Source organism: Aspergillus aculeatinus, assembly GCF_003184765.1.
Source record: "Aspergillus aculeatinus CBS 121060 unplaced genomic scaffold BO66scaffold_12, whole genome shotgun sequence".
Classification (NCBI taxonomy): Eukaryota; Fungi; Ascomycota; class Eurotiomycetes; order Eurotiales; family Aspergillaceae; genus Aspergillus; species Aspergillus aculeatinus.
In genome coordinates, this window is record NW_020291481.1 from 412,138 (window position 1) to 432,220 (window position 20,083).

General features: G+C 52.8%; 6 protein-coding genes and 2 non-coding genes across 8 annotated transcripts; 2 read left to right on the forward strand and 6 right to left on the reverse strand.

Annotated features, from left to right (window-relative positions):
* The first annotated feature begins 2,148 nt into the window (after positions 1-2,148).
* nhp6 (high-mobility group nucleosome-binding protein) lies at positions 2,149-3,203 on the forward strand. The gene is made up of 5 exons (XM_025644487.1): positions 2,149-2,255; positions 2,536-2,610; positions 2,662-2,757; positions 2,816-2,937; positions 2,992-3,203. Exons 2-5 carry the CDS (start codon positions 2,550-2,552, stop codon positions 3,022-3,024), a joined length of 312 nt encoding a protein of 103 aa, XP_025506205.1. The 5' UTR covers positions 2,149-2,255; positions 2,536-2,549; the 3' UTR covers positions 3,025-3,203.
* Positions 3,204-5,445: 2,242 nt separating this feature from the next.
* Positions 5,446-7,636, forward strand: BO66DRAFT_34360 (uncharacterized protein). The gene is made up of 8 exons (XM_025644494.1): positions 5,446-5,942; positions 6,011-6,436; positions 6,485-6,562; positions 6,616-6,848; positions 6,899-7,016; positions 7,070-7,174; positions 7,224-7,402; positions 7,452-7,636. The coding sequence occupies exons 1-8, from the start codon at positions 5,527-5,529 to the stop codon at positions 7,496-7,498; spliced, it is 1,602 nt and encodes a 533-aa protein (XP_025506206.1). The 5' UTR covers positions 5,446-5,526; the 3' UTR covers positions 7,499-7,636.
* A 20-nt stretch (positions 7,637-7,656) lies between these two features.
* BO66DRAFT_418926 (CCDC174 family protein) lies at positions 7,657-9,078 on the reverse strand. The gene has a single exon (XM_025649771.1). The coding sequence runs from the start codon at positions 8,909-8,911 to the stop codon at positions 7,775-7,777; it is 1,137 nt and encodes a 378-aa protein (XP_025506207.1). The 5' UTR covers positions 8,912-9,078; the 3' UTR covers positions 7,657-7,774.
* A 440-nt stretch (positions 9,079-9,518) lies between these two features.
* On the reverse strand, positions 9,519-11,326 carry BO66DRAFT_418927 (heme-dependent oxidative N-demethylase family protein; the record flags this gene model as incomplete). Its single annotated transcript, XM_025649772.1, has 4 exons — positions 9,519-9,859; positions 10,000-10,790; positions 11,017-11,161; positions 11,252-11,326. 4 exons carry the CDS (start codon positions 11,324-11,326, stop codon positions 9,629-9,631), a joined length of 1,242 nt encoding a protein of 413 aa, XP_025506208.1. The 3' UTR covers positions 9,519-9,628.
* A 701-nt stretch (positions 11,327-12,027) lies between these two features.
* Positions 12,028-12,372, reverse strand: BO66DRAFT_287186 (uncharacterized protein; the record flags this gene model as incomplete). The annotated part of the gene is made up of 2 exons (XM_025643138.1): positions 12,028-12,213; positions 12,307-12,372. Coding segments are annotated over 2 exons (252 nt in total), but the record flags the coding sequence as incomplete, so codon positions are not given.
* Positions 12,373-13,275: 903 nt separating this feature from the next.
* BO66DRAFT_399705 (putative DUF221 domain protein) lies at positions 13,276-16,251 on the reverse strand (the record flags this gene model as incomplete). Its single annotated transcript, XM_025648699.1, has 3 exons — positions 13,276-15,498; positions 15,561-16,109; positions 16,171-16,251. 3 exons carry the CDS (start codon positions 16,249-16,251, stop codon positions 13,276-13,278), a joined length of 2,853 nt encoding a protein of 950 aa, XP_025506210.1.
* A 2,135-nt stretch (positions 16,252-18,386) lies between these two features.
* Positions 18,387-18,459, reverse strand: BO66DRAFT_t98. The gene has a single exon. It is a non-coding gene; the product is annotated as a tRNA-Thr (tRNA).
* A 1,478-nt stretch (positions 18,460-19,937) lies between these two features.
* Positions 19,938-20,010, reverse strand: BO66DRAFT_t97. Its single transcript has one exon. It is a non-coding gene; the product is annotated as a tRNA-Thr (tRNA).
* Between the last annotated feature and the right edge of the window lie 73 nt (positions 20,011-20,083).

Consider the following 20,083-nt stretch of genomic DNA (forward strand, 5'->3'; position numbering starts at 1 on the left):
GAATCTCTTACAGGACTTCACCAATCTTAGTAGGATGTAACTGACCTGACTGAGTAGCAGCAGCAGCAGCACTGGTCTTGAAAACCGGACACAGAGCAATAGATGATCACCAAGTATGAGTGGTTTGTGACTGGTACAATAGCCAACGGAAGGAAAGTTGGCACTACTACTTGAAATAGGAGATTCCAATCAATAATAATTGCATAGTAGGCGTACTTGTGTAGTAACTCCGTCTCCTTGGACTCTGTCTCCCTAGAATTGGCAGGAAGATTTTTATGATTAATCTAGTTAACAATAGTTCTCCTGTTATGACCTCTACATCACAGTTGCAGTACTCATTCCGCCGTTCATTGGAAGAAGCGGCCTATCCTCGAACAGGAGCACTTCTTAGTGCCACTAGACTCTGTTACCACCTCCAGCACAGCAATGGGCCAGCCATCGTCCTCGTCTCAGTCAGAGGCATATTCATCGGCCTATAGAAGGTCAATTGTGCAAGGAGCGCTGTAGGGTATCCACATCATACGACTTCTATATAGCGCTTGGTCCATGTAGAGTAGATACATCAAGCATCAGAATGCCTTTGAGGCAGTTTTTTTCGGGGTAAATAGCACAATAATAATACTGCTAGTGATATCCAGGGCCGGCACCAGTTGAGTTGATAAAATCTTGACTACTCTCGATAACTTAGCGCCAGTGAATTGAACGCGGGAGATGGGTGAGAGCTGCGCGCAAAGAGCATCCTCGTCTAGTACTCTGCAGGGCTAGATCTTACTTACCCTGAGGGAGGCAGGCACAGGATTTATGGCAGGATAACGCGGAGAATTATCGACGCGGATGTGATCTCTTGATTGAGATCGCGCCAGCTCGGCCGTGGTTCCTTCCACCGAGGTACAGTACAAAAGACAGCCCAGGTCATTCATGTCTTTGTGCAGTGGTCAGTTACAAACAGATCGAAATGGCCCAATAATGCAGCTGCCTATGTATATGTGAACATCCTTTCAAAGAGATGGAAGCCCAAAATGTTTTCAAAATTACTAGCTATTCAGAGACGCGCCTTCGCAGATCCTCCCCAGAATAGATGTACCGACGAAGGAACTTCCTTCAATGGCGCGGCATTTGGGGGCAGTCGCGCGGTGTGGAAGTACGACTGAGCGCTGCCAGATTAGTAGCAGTTGTTCCCTGAGCGCCTGCCCCGGATGTACGATACTCACTGTACTGCCCCGGTAGCTTCCAGCTTGCAGTATGGTAAGCTGCCCGTTACTATTGGAGTGGTAACTATCGGATACAGCATGGAGCGACCTCTCTTTCCATCGTGTTACGGCTATGTATTTTACCCAAGGTCAATTACCCACCCCGTAGTGGCGCACAATGGGGTATGAGCAATGTACGGTATTAGATCATACTGGGGGTAACGGTGGAGCTGCATCAGGTGCAATGCTCAGCACCCACCTTTTTTTCTTCAGTCGGCAACTGAAGCATGGATTGGACCATGGGAGTGGGAGTCATTTAGATTTGCTGAAAGGAGCACTGTAACCCTGAAGGATAGACCACTCAAGTTGCCCAGACAAAGCGTGAAAGGTCAGCCAGAATGTCGCAGCGGAGAATCGCAGGAGGGGAGGAGAAGAAAATGACAAGACATGACGGGTATGGAACCATACGGACCATTCTCCGGCAACCAACCAGCCAGTCGCAGCCGGCAGAGAGCGGTTGTTTCCCTTGCTGTGCTGCCCACTTCCCCCCTTCCCAAGAGTGAGTGAGGGTGAGGTAGGAAGAGTAGGTAGGTAATGGCCCGCCCGCCTTCCCGTCTCTCTCTCTCTCTCTTTTCCTACTACTACTACTCTCCCCTCTCTCCCTCCCTCTCTCACACTCACTCTCTCACTCACCACTCACTCACTCACTCTACCTGCTCTCCTCCCATACAATTCTCTCTCCCCATACAAAAAAGTACTGCATATAACCGCATCGGTAGGTTCCATATCAACATTCCGCCTTTCGAGCACTGTTTCTTCAACACCAACACAAATTGATTTTCTTCCTCAATCCCGTTTTCTTCCATCCTGATTGCTTTTTCAAATCATCATTTCCCTTGGTTTTCCCTCCGCAGTTGCGCGATCTCGCTGTCGCGCCCTCTGCAACAGCACTCTTATAGTTCCTAACAGCCCTGATCTACCCCCAAGCTCTTTTGATTCCCCCACAGTCTTTTCTTGCCAATTCTGTTTCCTTGTCGTTCGCCTTCTGCCTGACTTGGTTGTCAGGTAAGTCACTGTTCTGCGCGACTTGCCCTCTTGGTGTCGTTTGGCTTGCGACCGCGATCGTTCTTGTTTGGGCGCGCGCAAACCACGGGTTGACGCAACACTTCCCTCCACCTTCTAGCTTACGCGCTCTGCAATTCCCCTCCTTACTTGTCTGATTCTCTCTTTCCGCCGTTCTGTTTGGATAAAGTCATCTGTCTGGCACCTCTCTGCTGTCCTTGCGAGCCTTTCATCCGCCAAGTTCAACAGTCCCCAACTTCCAGGCTAATCTTCACGTCTGCAGACTTCATTTTCAAAATGCCCAAGGAGAAGGCTACTCGCAAGACCAAGGGTCGTGGTGTTGAGCGTAAGAAGAAGGGTAAGCATCCACCTTTTCATCGACAATGCTGTGGCTGACTTGTTGCTCTAGACCCCAACGCTCCCAAGCGTGGTCTCTCCGCCTACATGTTCTTCGCCAACGACAACCGCGAGAAGGTTCGCGAGGAGAACCCTGGTATCTCCTTCGGTACGTACTGCTTGCGATCTCCCTGATGGCATGCACCCTGTCGCTAACAGTCCTCTAGGTCAGGTTGGTAAGATGCTCGGAGAGCGGTGGAAGGCCCTGAGCGATTCGGAGCGCCGCCCCTACGAGGATAAGGCTGCTGCCGACAAGAAGCGTTACGAAGACGAGAAGGCCAGCTACAACGTAAGTTGTCGTGAACTCCGTATGCTCTGAAATATATTAACCGTGTTGGTGTAGGCTGCCGCCGAAGAGGATGAGGAGTCCTCTTAAAGCTCCCCAATCCCCTAGGTCTTATTGCGTGGACCCAACGGCGTTTGTGTCTTTTCTCGTGTGACGTGTATTTGTGGCTTTCTATATTCTATTATCTATTCAACGGCTTCTGGTACGGATGACGGTGGTGGTTTCCTCTCCTTGCTTTTCTGTTCATGAAGGATATCAATGGGAAATGTTTACTGTACGGACTGGCGGCTTTCGGACACATTTGACTTGAATAAGGGAGTCCCGGCGCTGAATCTCAGAGCTGTAAGGAAACCTGATTTGAGCGTCTATGATGAAATATCGAAATGAAGCTGCAGAAAGTGTGAGGCCAGCAAAGACTGCTGTATAATAGCTTAATCAACCGCATCCTCACCTAAGCGACTCTGGATCCCGTCCCCTTTTCTCTAATGTTTTTTTTTCGATCAGTCTATTGATGAATGATAGAATTCCTGTGAGGTTATGTAAGGACATAAATCCAGATCTAGTACGTAGAGCGCTTCCATTGGGGGGGGTGCTCTGGTATTTCTGGAAGGACTTTCCTTGCAGGAGTTGGCCCAAGCTCCCGGCGGTGACGCGGAGCGACAGCTTGTTTACGTGTTCGACGCGTCCAGTTCTCCGATAAGCCCGGGGGGCGTAGAGCCTTGGAGCCTTGGAGCCTGAATTGTCTTTGTGCCTCAGGCCAATGTAAACAACGGCATGTGTCATATGGATGTTGTGAACGAGTCATCTCGATCAAAAAGTACTGGTCAACTTATGGCTCACAGTCAAGTCTTCATATACTGGGTGGATGCTTGGCTAGGAGTATTTTCATGTATATCTGCCCAAAGCTACGGCATATCAGGTCAAGGATATATGTGCCTGACACGGGCGTTTGCCAGAGATAACTTCAATATAGTCAGTCCTATGCAGTACAGTACATACTTCGCTAACTACAACCACACTTGCCACCACTTGTTCTGCTTGAGAGTATATTGTATAGCTTTTTCTTGATTCATTTTGGCTGCTAATGTTATCTTCGAAACATAGTCGACAAAATCATCATTCTTGGTATTATTCATAACTGCTACGCAAATAGTAGCTATTGACAGTCACGCCTGTCTGATGCGAGTGACATCAGGCAATTATTCTGGATGAGCTCTCCAATATCGATCTACTTGACAGCACCGTTGGAAGTTCAGAATGCAGTGCAATGAAGCCGTCGGCCCCAAACTTTAACAACGATTAGATTTCCGAGTCTTCTTCCTCGAGGATCCCGTGACTGCCAGGGTTCTCGGAGTCTCTCTCTCTCTCTCTCTCTCTCTCCTCTTTCCTAGTAAGGTTTCTGTTTCCCCTCATCTGCAAGTCAGACAGACAGACAGACAGACACTAATTACTACCGTGGTTAATTGAGTTGCTCCGGCGAATTTTCCTTGTTCACCAAGTACTCTGTACTATGTCAGTCATGGCCAATATGACATACAGACAGACCGAGCAGTATTCTCTGCACTGTTTGCTGCAAAGGGTATGAAGGCACTCCTTGTCATCTCTTGCATCAAAAACTCCCATCGCCTGTGCTCGTATCACCACAAACCCCCCACCCAGGATAAAGTCACACCACGGCCTTCTCCTCGTCTTCCTCCTCGATTTTTCCCCTCCACCATCGCTCCATCCCGCCATGCATTTCCACCGCCCGTTATTGGCTTTTGCCCGTCGCCGCCGCATGAACACGTCAATGGTGCCCCCCCCCCCTCTCTCCCCTCGAGGTCGGAGGCACGTTGCTATCGTTAAACAAGACAGACAATCAATTTGTCGGTCTGTCGGTCTGTCGGTCTCAGGCTTCTTCTTCTGACCTTCTGGCTTCTGGCTTCTGGCTCCAGTGCCGGTCTGTCCGTCCGACAGAGAGCCGCAAACTAACTAACTACCTACCTAGTAACTATGGGCTGCTGCCATTCCGTCCGGCAACAAACTAGACTGAACTTAGCCCCACCCGCGGGTGATTCTTGTTCTGCATTCCTTCCTTTGTGCGGATGATCGAGATCAAAACCCTGTCTGACTTATTCGACCCTCTCTCTCTCTCTCCTTCCTGTGTGTTTACGCGCTGGTGCTGGTACTGGTGCCTTCTGCGTGTGGTGCAAGTTGCACCTTTGCCTGGTCAATCCTTGGGCGAGACTCCAATCCATTCATCCATTTCCTATGGTCTGCGTCCATCTATCTGTTTGGTGAGACTCCAGCCGACATGCATCCTAGGGACGATCCCACCGATAAGAGGTTCTCTTTCTGACTCCAGCATTGCAGTCTACTGAGTTGTCTCCCACTGCCCCTCTCCTGGTGTATCTACTACCCTATCACGTAATTCTCCTGGGACCCTGTTGATCTCCCTTACTGCGATCTCCATATAAATTGTCAAGCAGCTATAGTGAGCCGCGTGTGTCTGTCTGGTGGGAGTCTATCTCCTCCTTGTCTCTCGACCTCAACCATACAACGAAAGATCCCCATAAGCATACATGCAGGGCCTTACCATAAGTGACCATCACTATGGCTCTGCGTACATCTGCCGACAATGCAGAGGACGTGGCCGCTGGCTTTCGTCTTTTCCGCGACCCCCTGCCGGAGCATTCAACGGAGATCACCAGCCTGATCGCCGATCTCTATGCAATTAGCACCTCCCTCAAGAATCTCGAAGACTTGGCCCGCAATCGCAACTACCGGCGCAACCTGCACGCCGTCCAGCCCGACCTTGAACTGGTTCGGGCAAGCTTGAAGTATACGCTCGAAGATGTTGTTGACTTCTTCGGAGACCTGGAGGCGCGGAGAGGCTCCAGCCGGGAGGTCTACAAACGGACATGGGTTGACCTCTGTACTTTCTTCCGGGAGGAGTCGCACGACTCACTGTCTACCCGTCTAGCCAAGTATAAGGCCTTTCTGTCCGATTTGGAGGCTCTAATGAAGGGGTTCGTCACTCCATGTGGCTCTCGCCGGAAATGCAGGTCAATTGACAAATGCGTCTGTAATCATGTAGTAATGCACCCGATGATCGACTGATGTCCTCTCTGCGACGCAACCTCAAGGGCTTGTTGGTGCAGCAGGAATCCCAGGTTGCGTCGCACCTGGGGTCCCTGTCTCTGAGTTCCCCCTCGTCGAGCAGCAGCAGTAGCAGCAGCAACACCAGTGGCGAACCCGGCAGTCCGGTCAGTGATCGCAGACCCCGCACCCGACGATCCTACGAGCGAGCTCGTCCGTCTCACCTGGGGCTCCAGTCGCCCACCTCCGCTTCATCTGGCACCTTCTCGGATATCCCTCCCTCGGCTCCAGATGCACCGGGCTCGCCTTCCACTACGACTGCCACGAGCCAATCGACCAATTCCAGTGTACTTGGCGAGCATTGGGCGAGACGGGTGTTCTTAGATGATCACCCGCAAACGCCTATCCCCTATATTGGCGAAAGGTCAATACAATAGCTTCAGTAGTGCAGACATCCGCTAACAGGCTGCAGCTCCAAGTGTCTGGGTGAACCCAAGTCCAATCCGAAAGCATGGCTGGACGGCGAGGGATTCGAGGAGCTGTTACAATTGTGAGTTGCACATGCGCCTGATATCGGTCGGTGGAAGGACTGACGGACGATAGAGCATTCAATAGCGAGACCGATCTCAGAGTATGCTTCTATTTACGAGATGAAGACCATCGTGCACGCATTGTGTGCAAAGCACGCCGTTCTGCGCGGTCGAACGAATATTTCATCCTGCCACTGAATATGCTGGAGATCGTCCGTGTTGGATCCTGTCTACAGTTGTGCCGGCGCCGTCGTGGGGGCAGCGAACTGGTTCTGTGGGCCAACCTCAAATTCAGCACTATCGAGCGTACGTGCGATAAATGGGTGTTCTACTGGGCTCTACTAACGCAAAAGCAGAGATGGTGATTTTCTTCTGCACTTTTTTGGCACTTCGATCGCAAGATTCCGGGCGTCCTGTGGCTGTGGAGAGTATCCGCGATTACGAGCTGGCGCAAGAGGAAGAACTCTTTGGAGGGTAAGGTCACCCCTGTCCAGTGGACGGCGAGAGGCGATAACCGAGCCAGCCAGACAAATTGTGGACGACGATTTCCTCCATGCATTGCGTGTTTACCGGGACGAGGTGTCCGGCGCTGTACGGCTCCAGGCATCGGTCCACAAGGGGGAGTTGAAGCGGTAAGTCTCAACGAATTGTGCCATACGGCCGTCTGGCTGAATGATCTAGATCCCCCGTCTGGACGGCTTTTATCACAGACCACATCGGGACTCGCGGCTGGATTCGCCGTACTGAGCCTAAGGTTGTGGTGTTGAAGGAGATACGCCGGAGCATCTTCACGTTCCCTGATTATACACCCCCTCAGACAACTCGAGGAGAGCATGTCCTGAAATTCACCCATCGTTCGGGTACGTACCAGCAATCATTTCATGTGTAGAAGAAGCTCACTCTGGTTAGATGCGCAAGGCTTTTATGAGACTATGACTGAGCTCGCGCATGGATGACACATGCTGCCAAAAGAAAAATGGGTACGATTGATGACTGATGATTGAAGACCACTAAGAGTTAATCCGGAGGTTTCCTGTTTGTTGTCGGAATGACCGTGACGGTGGCATGTGCTATGTATACATAAGCTGGTCTCAGACCAGGCAATGGTACCCCTTGGTTACTCCGTGGACCTGGATTCTTTTAATGTCATGAATGATTAAGATTTGGATGGGTATCTCTAGAGAAGCAAACACGCAACGCCAGCACGAATGCGAAATTTGGGTGGAAGTAATTCATACCACGCCGACGTCGCCCAACCCGGCCAGGAACATCTCGGCGCGCCTCTTGGACCTCAACTCGTCGACCTTGACGCGCCTCTCGTTCCTCGCCTCCTCCCTCCTCGCGCGCCGCTGCTGCTTCTCCTCCCTCTCCCTCTGCGTCTCCTCCCTCGCGGCGCGCAGCTCCTCCATCTGCCGCCTCCTAGTTTCCTCATCCCTGGCGAAGGCATAGAATCCGGTGCCGCGGTTCCTGACCTCGGCCTCGGCATCGTAATGGGTCTCCTCCGGCGGGGTCACCGAGCGATCCCGGCGTTTCGCCAGGTAGGCCATGTGCGCCGCGACGTTCGCATCCGGGTTGAACGCCTCGCTCTGCACGGTCTCCCCATAGATGAGATTCTCCGGCCGACGGGGCCGCCATCTCTCCCCGGCCTCGTGACGGCCATCTTCCTCCTCCTCCAGCTGCTGCTTCTTCACTCTGGCCGCCTCCGCCGCCTCAGCCCTGGTCCCGCGCCTGGTCCGCCCCAGTTCATCCTCGTAGGAGATAATCGACGCATCATCCCTATCCCTTTCCTCATCATCATCATCAGAACGAGAATGCACATCCGCCCACTTCCGATCAAAATCCACCAACCCCTCCCTCTCCCTCCGCCTCAACCTCCTCAAATACCTCTCCCCCTCGCCCTCCCCTACCCTATCACCACCACCATCACCCTCAGACTCGGAATCACTCCCACCAAGATACAACCCCCTCCTCAAATCCTCATACACCCTGGCCTTCTCCTGCATCCGCCGCTTCGACCGCTGCAGCACCGCCTCGTCCACCCGTCCCCCAAGATCCCGGGTCCGCTGGTGCACCTGCGCAGTTCCACCGGAGAGTGTCGTCGTCACATCGCTCTCGTCCACCACAAGATCCTGCGCCGCGCGCTTCTGCGCCCCGCGGTTCGGGCGGGCGAACAACCCCTCGGAAGCGTCTTTGGATTTGGAGGGGCGGGGACGGCCGGTTGACGTGGACGTCGAAGATCCCGGATCCCGGGCGGCGATGAGGTTGGACAGGGTGGTTGTGAAGGCTAGGGTTGAGGACGAGGGGGCGGCTGACTGAGAGGAGGTTTGCTTTTTGCGTGGTGGGTGGCCGTAGAGGTTTTGGTTGGACATTTTACTCCCTTCTGTTTCGGTGTTTCGGGTGAATTTTTGGTGTTATCGTGGTGGTGGGTTGTATGCTTGGTGGTTGATGGTTATCTTGGTCGAGAATAGAGGGTAGTAACTTGGAAGCAATGTTGAGGGCCGGCCGCGGTGTGGATAGTAAGGATACCTAGTATCCGATAAGACCTACCTGCAGTTGACTAGGTAGTCTAAGTCGCGAAGGTGCCTTGGGTCTCCGCGGAGTGCACTATTCCTAATCGAGCGGGAGTTTTCTGCCACCGCCAAAACCTACCACTCTGCCCCACCTTTTTTCGGGGCCTGTTCATGGCCGAAATCTGGATTCCGGCCGCGAGGTCGCGAGCGTTCTGCCGCTCTAGGCGGTGGAGTCATAATACATCTTCATTGGCTGGGATAGGACCGCCTTTTTGACCGCTCGTCGCGGCAGAACAGTCGCGACCTCGCAGGCCGCAGCAGCGATTTTGGCCATGAACAGGGCCCGGAAAAAAGTGGGGCAGAGTGGTAGGTTTTGGCGGTGGCAGAAAATGGTCCCAGGTGCCTCGGTTCCCCATTCATGGGGAAGTGTGTGATGCTCGGGTTTTATGTATACTAACGCTGCAGAAGGGCATTCATGACAGACAGTATCTGCTTATCCGAGCGACGAATAAGCTCTATGCTTTATACTCTCCAAGAAGTCTAGTATGGGCTCTAGCATGTACGCAGTAGACTGTGTCACCCCCGCAGATATGCCTTGACTGCCTCCCCCCAGACCGCCCCCCTCTTGTACCACCACATCTCCGGCACACTGCCCCCCTTCAACCCATCGATCGCCTGCGCCAGCTCCTCGCCTAATCCTTCCTCCTTGACCGTCCGGATCGGGTACGTATACGTATGGAAGGTGAACACCAGCGCCTTGGTCTCGGGCAGACGATGGAGCGTCTGGCGCTCGCAGCGCAGGAAGGTCTACAACCGAGGTTAGCAGCTCATCTCATGCCCGGACAACACACAACACAACCAAAGACAACGAGAGCCGACATTCGGTAGGAAAGGGGTGATTGCGCAGAACATACATCATCAACATTCAACTCATCCGGTCCCATCACCCCACCATCCTTCCCGCCCTTTTCCTCCCCACCATCATTCGTAGTATCTCCATGGATGCCCCCGAACGCAGCAAATAGCTCCGTCCCCGTCGTCACACTCCAGTTCACCCGCTGCACGAACCGCCCGACCTCCAGCCTGGCAAAGAATCGGTCCATACTCTTCTCCAGCTTCTCCTTGTACCGCGGCACCGGGTCGTGGATGGCGGAGAGCGTGCGGCCGAGTTTCGCCCGCGTGTCGAATCCCGCCGGGTAGAAGGTCGTGTACGCTTGCAGGGTGTATTCGTCTTCCTCCGCCTTTCTCTCTTCATCACCACACGGTGGACCCACCTGCGAGGTAGGCAGTAGGATCAGGAAGTCCTCGTCCACGACCGTTCCCAGCGTGGTAAGGGCTTCGCGGGCGGAGGTGGGGCACTTTGTCGGGATGGAATGATTGGTGATTCTGTTGAGGAGGTATTTCGGTTTCTTCTCGGTCGTTGCCGTCGGTTCGGTTAGACCACCCTCCTCTTTTTCGTCACTCGTGCTGCTTTCTGGGCCTAGACTGCTGCTGCTGCTGCTAGGAGAGTCAATCAAATTGAAGACCACCGGATACCTGGTGGGGAGGTATACGCCGAGAACAAACTCGTAGAGCTCGCGGACGGCAGAGTGGGCGAGGCTGCCCTCTGTTTCGGCGGTGGGTGTGACGCCGATCACGACGGAAGGGTATTTCGAAAGCAGGGACTGGCGGTAGGCGAGTCGGGATCTGTAGGTCTTGTCGATTGGGATGAGGGTGGAGATGTTGAGGTTCGAGAGGGCTGTTTTGTCGGGGGTGGGTTAGTTTGTCGTATCATGATGGGGAATGAGGTTGGTCTTGGGTTAATGACAACAACAAAGGGCCATAGGGGATATAGTCCATTATAGATCGGGTGGGTGCATTGAAGCGAGACGTAGAGCGTCCCTGAGACACTGCCCTGTGCAACAGGAATGGGCGACGAACGAGGACAGAGAAAGGTTTGCATGGGGAGACTCGGAGCTCCATACCCATTGTGAGATGATACTTCGCCTTGAAAGGCCGGAACTGCAGTGGCTCGGTAGTCTCCCAGTCGAAGGAGTGGAGAGGCTCAATGGGCGGGTACCCAGCTTTCTCTGCTTCCGAGATGACATTGTCAATGGAGTTTGGCTGGCCCTGGGCAATCTTCAGTCAGTTCCAATCTCACGGTACATAATCAGAAAGACATACTCGGATGAATCGTCCAAAGAGCCAGAGGGTGAATACAAGGAAGACGATTGAGAAGGGATTCTGCTCGACGTATAGTATGCTGGCATCAACGGTTGATGTGAGAAGGTCCATTGTCCGACCTCTTGGGTATACTAGTATTTCTGGTAAAACCGGCTGAAAGAGGAGGAAGAATTAAGGAGCCTGGAGAGATGTAGGAGCGGTGCGAGTAAAGTGCACTGCAGTACTTCGATAGAAGTACTTCCACGTTATCATGCGGCAGCCCAGATAGTACACCAGTACCTTATCCTCTCATGAATGGCATACTATCGCGGGCTGCCATTGGTGGGGATTCCCGCTGTATGCTGATTGCTCAACCGGCCGATAGTACCTTAGTCACGATAGCAACTTGGCACCTGATGATTTAGATGAGGACAAATTGATATACGCAGAAATCAGAGTAATCAGAGTACATACAGGGTATCAATATACACAGACGAATTTCAAACATGTCGCCAGTCACTTTGTCCATACATGCAGACCTCCCTCCAACTACCACCTGAGCACAGGCACTGCATCCATCCACCTTCCCTTCCACGCGGTAGCCAATCGGCAGTCAGAGAGTTCATCCAAGGCAGCATAAATCCAGAATTCGACAAGACTCAAGGAAAATAGCCTCACCGGGAGGCGAGCCGAGCTCTCTCAACACAGAAGCGGGGAGACGCCAAATGCGCTCAGGTGTCCTCGTCTCCCTCATACCTCCCCCCTCTGCTTCGTAATTTCTCCACGCTTGCAATCCCCCCATCTCCGATGTCATTGACTAGGGCCCCCGTCCCCAGCCCCAGGACCCTAGGCTGCCCATCCGGCCTCTCGTTCAAGCTCGGGGCTCGCGGTCGCTGCTTACCCCGCGCTCGTCCGCCGATGAGGGGGAATTCATATTTCACCATCCGCCAAATGTACAGACAGATGTCGAAGACCAGTAATGTAGCCCATGGGAGTATAGTGACAAAGCCGAGGAATATCTACGGTGTGACCAATCGACCGTTAGTGGCAAGCTTGGAAGGAAAAGCGGTAAGCAAAGAGAGGGAGGGGGTAGGGGGGGGCGTGAGACGGACAAAGACTCGCACAAGCCAATTTTCAATATAGAGAAAGTCGGACGGAAGAAGTGAGTACCATGCCATGGTGGTGTATGTCAAGGCTTGAAGATTATTATGGGCAGGGATATGGGTTGTTGTAGAAGGAAAGGAGAGACGCGGAAGGTAATGGAAGGTGGTGTATTGTTCGTTTCAGTCGATTGGTGGTGGTGAGGTTGCTGGAAGTCCGGCGAGCATCGGTGTGGGTACGGCACGAGTTGGCAAACAGGTACAGCAGTCGCCAGGACTTGTCCGCTGGCTGTGGATTATATATTCCCTGTTGACTGGGGTACGGCGAAGCTGTTTGTCTTCGATCACAGGGAATCCGACGGCACCCGGAGTCCGGCTCGGCACTTAGGAGTGGTGGGTGCAAGCAGCAAGGTACGTGGGCCGATGGTCAGTTGTTGCAGGAGAAGTCGGTCGGGCAGTCACGGAGCTACCTTGACTGGAGATGAACAACCACATTGCAGCCCCGTGAAGCAATCGAAGCCGGTTGGTGTGAGAGAGGAGAGAGGGGAAGTTGATGACGGATGATGGACGAAGCGTGAGGGCCGATGAGCTGCGGGTCTGGCCATTAATTGGTCAGCACCCTCGGTTCCTGAGGACTCAGCGGCCTTCCAAGTTCCTATCGGGCATAGTATGAGTACTAGGTAGTTCCATGCACTAGGCTATTTATTATTACTGTGTTATTGAACAAGACACAACTCGTCCACTTTTGCATGTGATCCGGAAATCCGTATTTACACACAAATCTTCTAATCATGTAAATATGTACAGCTCTTGCTCAATGTTTAAACAAAATCAAAATAGTCGTGGGCACGTTGCTTCCGCTACTCCTGCCTCCTCGCAAGAGGAAGCCCAAAAATCCCATCCCAAAATCTAATGTATCAACGATCTAGTAATCGTTGTCGCTGCAAAACAATAAAAAAAAATCATATCTGCACACAGCGCCTAGTGTGGCATTCGGTAGTGCTCATACGAGGTGAAAGTGGGATCATCCTGCTCGACAGGACCGTAACCTCTCGTCCGCCAGCGGTCCAATGGCGTGGCCATCTCCGGAACTGCCGGCTGTTGTGCTTGAGCAAGCAGCTCCGTCTCACTCTCGTTACGCTGATGATAGAGTCCGCTGCCTCCTATGGGTGCGGGAACACGGAAGGCAGGATGGATGTGGTCGTAGGCGGTCGGATCGTAGCTATCGTGCGGTTTCAACCCGGAGAGCGACGGCACCGATGGGGTCGGGGACGAGGCGCGCGAAGAGGTGGGCGACCACTCACCCAATGCACTCCGGGGCGTATGCGAGCGTTCGGTAAACACATCGTCCGGACGACCATAGATACCGCCGCCAAACTCGTCCCTGAAATCCGGCCGGTCCTTGTAATAGGAGAAGTCTAGGTGATTTTCGGGGACGACTTCGAAAGGCGCCGGGCTTGTAGCGTCCATCATAGATTTTCCCGGGTGAGCCGTCGACATGGCATCCATGGCAATGTCTGAGTATTCACCCTCGGCGTCGGCAGTTCCCAGACGACCGCTGTAGATACGCTTCAGCGCTTCCGCAGCCCGGGCGTGCACCATCGGGGTGATGAGGGGCTTGTAAAGGGCGGGATGGCCGAACTTGGCGTTTAGCCGCTCAGATGCCTTCTTGTTCGGCTTGCTGACTGCCAGGGCCTCGGCATCCGTGAGGTTCGCGCGGTTGTAGTAGGTGATGTCAGAATCGAACTTCCTCATACAATAATACTTGAAGCCGAGCATCATGAACGGCAGCGGAACCACACAATAAACCATGGTCCAAGTACCCTTGGCTTTAGCCACAAAGGCAATGACGATGTTGGACAAGATAACCGCAAAAACCATGCGATTGAACAGAACGCGCCAGAATTGACCGCCAGACTCGGTCTTGGTCACAAACACATACATCAGCATGTACTTCTTCATCATTGCATCCAGCCCAAAGTAGAGCGCGGTGACGGGTAGCACAATGGGCTGTAGTGTCGCAAAGCAAAGCGCGACGGTAGCGTAGAAGAGGAAGTAGTTGTAATACATGGCATACTCGAAAGATGGCGGAGCCGTCCACTCAATAGCCTGGCGAGGGGTAGGCGAGAGGAACGTCTTGGAGAACCATACCCAGAAGACAGTAACCAATTGAACCAGATCAATGGTGGCACCCAGATTTCGCTGCAATAAATAGGTCACCCAGAAGGGAGACACGTTGCACAGGGCACTCACGATCTTCTCATAGAACTGTCCATCCTGGATGGCTTTCCAAGCGTTGTTGTCGGTCTTCTGGGCATCGATGACAGCGGAGACGAATGTCCAGGCGGCAGCGAAGAGGGAGTAAACGATAAGGTTGTTGAATACAAAGAACGAGTAAAGACGGCCAAGCACATGACGCTCGCGAGAGGTCTTAGTGACGTCGCCCGCCCGAATTGCCAGCCGTCGGAAGATGACGGGCAGAACGAGGTAGACAAGGGATGTGATGGCGGGAGACAAGATACCCTGAACTGCGGCCCAAACCTTGGGGTTGGCATCGAGCGATGTCTGGAATGCGGGCCACACTAGACCCAGGTTCGACAAGTTGGACAGAAAGATAGCAATCAATCCGTTAGGAACAATGTACACGAATGTCAAGAGCGACACCCAGATCGCATTGAGGAATCGTTTCCACCTCCGTGCGCCCTTGGACAGAGGGAGGTTCTCCCAGATCAGATCGTCCGGGCGAGTGGCCAGGGCGATGGTCGTGCCTTGAGGGTGCTTGTTGCGTGCGTTGTATGCCACAGCGTGCGCATGCTCGATCATATCCCAGCTGACGAAGCCAAAAGGCATGGCGTTGCGTCTATCTATAGAAGACCGAACATGTCGGATCTCTTCTTCTAATCGCTGAATACGACTTGTCAAGTAATCAATGGCATCCACCTTGCCGCTCGGGTGCTCACTTCTATCTTTCCGGTGCGGGGTCATGGTCGGGCGATTGGGCGGGAGTCGATCGGGTCGCTTGAGATACTTGGCCAGCACAGATTCGAGTTGTCGCACCGTTTCGTCGTGTTCCTTGATCAGACGGGGTAGATCCTTCACGTTACGGCCAATGGCGGCTCGAGGGAGGGCAGCTGTCGGGTTGACTTCGTCCGTCAAACGCAGAACGCCTTCGTCCGAACGTGCTGATGGTGGGATATCGGTGATCTATTGTATAACGTGGTTAGTGAGTTTGTCAGTGAGAGCTGATTCGCGGGACCGTCACACACCATCAGTGTACGCGCATGGAGACTGCGCTGATAATCGGCACTCTGGAAGTATTTTCTGCGCAAAGACAAAACACCCTTGTAGTTCCGCCACAAGAAGAAGACCACGATGATATCGAACAGCCAGGCGCAAACAACCTGACCCCAGATAGCGTCAGTGCTGACATAGAGCGGGGTCATCGTCGCAAAGGCGCCGAACTGGGAGACGGTGTTGCCTTGGCTCTGCGTGAGGTTCAAAGGAATCATGACACCGCAACCGATGATGCTCAGGAAGATGAAAATGTTCCGGCACATTTTGGCAAATCGGATAAACATGGTGGCATCGAGCCCGACACAGTCGACTAAATCGGGCTCTTTGGTGCGCACCACGGGCTTGAGCCAGGCAAAGAAGCTCTTTCCCACCGGTGGCGGGGTATGTCTTTTGTCCGCATGCTTGACTTTGGGCGCGTAGACGAGGGAGTGACGAGGTCTGAAGAGCGAGAATAGGAGGGCAAGGAGGACGCTGAAGGCGGCGGAGGTGGCCAGCGAGGCCCAGACGGCGTTGATTTGAAACTGTTGTGCTCCTTAGTTATGCATTGAGGGAAAGCGGTTGTATGGGGCAAGCAGAACATACGGCGGATTTGAAAGGGTTCTGGATGAGTTTGAGAAATTGATCCGTGGAATCGTCGCGCCGCCAGAGAGCGCTAGACTGCATGGTGTTTATTGAAGCCGAGGCGGCATCGACGGAGCGAAGCCAAGGCAGAGGAGAGATAGGTGGCGGAGTGAGCGAGCGCGCGACAAGGAAGGATAAAAAGAAGCGAGCGACTGTTGAACGGCAATCGACAGGAGGAGTGCAAGTGAGTGAGGCGAAGAATGTGAAACCGAACCAGGAAAATCAGAGATGGGCGTGGGAAGGCGAACAAGAGGAGAGAGAAAGATAATCAGCGATGATGGAGAAGTGGATTCGCGTTTGGAGGCGGGTCTCGACCACCACCACTAGTCGCCCACTAGTCTAGCGGTTGACAATCTGCTCTGAACGACAACGCTGCTGAGGGATGGGGTTTCTCGTGGATTCGATTTGCAATCCAGTGGAGGATTGAACCTTGACTTCCTGGGGGGGATGGGGAGGGAACAAACGAGCGTCAAGAATGGGCCGGACTGGACTCTCCCTTGACGTACTTCCAGTACGTATCAATAAATTCCACTTCTGACAGTCGGAGGTCGAGATGCGCACTGCATACGTTGACTGAGTGGAGCCGGATGAGTGTTTCTCACTGGTACTAGTAATGTGTTAGAACTTAGCTAGCACTAGAAGTGGTGGTACATGTACACTTGCAGTCTAAAGAGTACCTAGTACTGTGCAGAGTACTTGTTTCTCCTGGAAATCAAATTGAAAGGAGTCAATGCACTATGTAAGTTATCTATCAGATTGTTTCTTCCTCCTCGTTCCTCCCGGACTGCACGCTTTGTTTACCCGCCCGACGTGGTTCAGCGTCTCAGACGGACCCAAGTGAGCCCTCAGGGCGACCCAAAAAAGCAGCCAAAGAAGAAAAATGAAAACCAAACAACGAGAGAAACTCCACTGGGGTTTCTATGGTTGGATGAGGATGCAAGAGATGGTCGGGCTATTATCCTGGTGGACCAACCAATGCGGGCCTAGGGTAGCATGTCTCAGACCCTCGGGTCCCCCGGTACGCAAAACTCGGTTTGACTGACCACGACCGGTACGTTGGATACCATCGGCAGCCTGGAGAGCCACGCTCAACCCTTCTTTCAGCCACTCCTTACCGTACCCATACTAACCTATGTACCACAGTGTGGCTGGTGTGCACCCCATTGTGGCACACCGTAATGAAATGTCGAGCAGAAAAAAGACTCGGGGTCCAATCGAAGTCGGGTCTTGCTGTCAATTGCCGGCAAATGGAGTCATCTGCTTCTATTCTTGATCACGGCAGTCAAGCCACAGGGCCCTTCTAACGGCCTGATCGGATGACTACTTTGCCTACTGTGTGTAATGATTTCACTCGGACGAGGATCATGATGAAAACACTAAAGTTGAGTTTGGGCCAGCTCCGCTCCATCCCATTGACGTGTGCTATGATGTCGATAGCACGCTTCTTACCATCTTCGTACTCGAGTAATCTCTTGACGGCCGGAACCCCGCATCTGCTCCGGTCAACACGATCTCTCAATCCGCAAGTATAGACTGAACTCCGATGCCATTGCCCCATTCGTAGAGTCTGCGGGTATGGTCTCCATTTGGGTCATATCTGCGGTCTGTACGAGATCATTGGAGGGAACATAGGTTGTCACGCAGTTGTTCGCATCCCGGTGACCTCACCCGACTTGCAGAGAGGCACGTGTCGTTTGCATCTGCACCTCGACTAAGTTACTTACAGGCCATTACACTCTTCATGCCCTGAGCTTGGAGCTTCCCTGAACTGGAATTGAGTGAGAGGCAGCAAATCTTCTCCGCACGGGACAAATACTGCAATGTGAGCACGTCTGCTTTCTTTGGCAGGGAACGGCACGGCGGCGGCCATGCTGATCCAAGGGTTCAACATGCGTACCCGCTATCTACACGGCACGGAGGGAGTTGCTTGTTTCTAAATTTAAACGTAGGCCTGTGTGCTAAGAACGGTTGGCTGCCGCGATGCTGGGCGCTTATGGCAGAAGACAACAGGCCGATCTCATCATCGCGTGAGGACGTGTGGAGTAAGTATCCATGGGTGATGACGGGATTGTCTTAGGCATGCATAGCGCTAACAGCGCAAGTGAGACCGTCGGGCAAATCATTCATCATGATAGAAAGGTAGATGAGTTTGATACGAGAGCAAAAAAAGAAGACGATGCTCACACTCGGACTCGAACCGAGGATCTCAGCATTACTAGTGCTGCGCTTTACCATCTAAGCCATGCGAGCTGATTGGCTGATCTTGTTCTTAAACTTTGTATTGATGCTCTAAATTCATTCTAGAAGACCGATCACTAACTGGAACAAATGACCTCATCGTGCATAGGAGCATCATCCATACTACATGGGTAGTCAGATGGGACTTGTTATGGTTTTGATATTCTCCCGGACTGACGGCCAGGTACAGGCTGATAGACGTTCCTCGTACACTGGGAATGTACCAGTGCCTCAATGGCTTAACTCACCGCAACTCCATTGTTGTTTGACATTATTTATTCCCGGGCATTGTGCTGCTTGCCATATGAGACCCCAAATTTCTTATCACAGTGGAGCCCGTTATGAATACACACAGCAGACACAGGGACGAGATAGTCTGTTATGGCCGTTTGGTGCATGGAGGCTGGCCAAAGACCCCCATCGCGCCGCCTACATAGGAGCGGTGCCCTAGATATCACAAATGAGATGCGGCAAGCGAGACGAGTCAGTACCGCGACTTGCACACGAAAGACCGGGTGCAGACAAAGAACCCGGCTCACCATCGGTATATCCCATAGGTACACAATCCAGGCACAGCCACGGCGCCTTACAGACCGAGTATAACCAGAATCACCACCAACACTGAAGAACACACGACACTATCGCCGGCGTTCCCTCCCTCCCAGCACAATGAGCTTCACAATCCACACCAACTCTAGTGACTCACGCTCAGGATACTACAGTGTCAACCTCCGTGTACCCTGCATTCCGGTTTGGTGTCGAGGGAGTCCTGCGCCGGCGGCCATACATGGTATATCACTCGGGAAAACACGAGATTCACCCCATGCCTGAGGCAGGTTGAGGTATGACGACCAGCTTGCCCAGCCTCATCTTGTTATCCACTTCAGACGAGCCTGATACTACCCGCCTGAAGATGTTGTAGATGGGGAAGCTGTCATAGGGCGCGCTTCTGGAAACAAATGCGCTCTGATCCATTGTGCCGCTGAGAAGCGTCTACTTACCCATCCAGCTAAGCCGGGGGCATAGAATTCAACAAGAATCCCATCGGGCTTGTCGGGACGGGAACGAATTGAACTGCATGGAGTTTACCACGATGCTTTGAGTCGTGGTAGACCAGAGGATATACTTCGTCGGATTGTCTTTGCATGGCGGGACCCACAACAGCAAAACACTGTGGCGTACAGGGAGAATATCCCGGCGTCTCAGATTCACCACCGTGTATATTTTCGTTCCCGATTGACCCATAGAATACATATACATGTCAAACATATCTCAATCTCGATAGCCTGCTCCAGGATTCTGACACCCCTCTCCGAGCCGATCACGCTACCTTCCGGCAGCAAGAAAGTAGACAGGTCAATTAGCATTAATTAGATAGATATGCATCAAGACAATCAGAGAGAGAGAGAGAGAGAGAGAGAGACCCCGAGTACGGTACAGCTTTCAACCCGACTGGAAGCAAAAAGACAACTGGCAAAAATGAATACAACTGCTCACACACGGACTCGAACCGAGGATCTCAGCATTACTAGTGCTGCGCTTTACCATCTAAGCCATGCGAGCGAGACATGTCACAGGCTCAGGTACGGGGGGCTATACGCCCTGATTAACACGATCAATTGTCTGGAAGAATTTG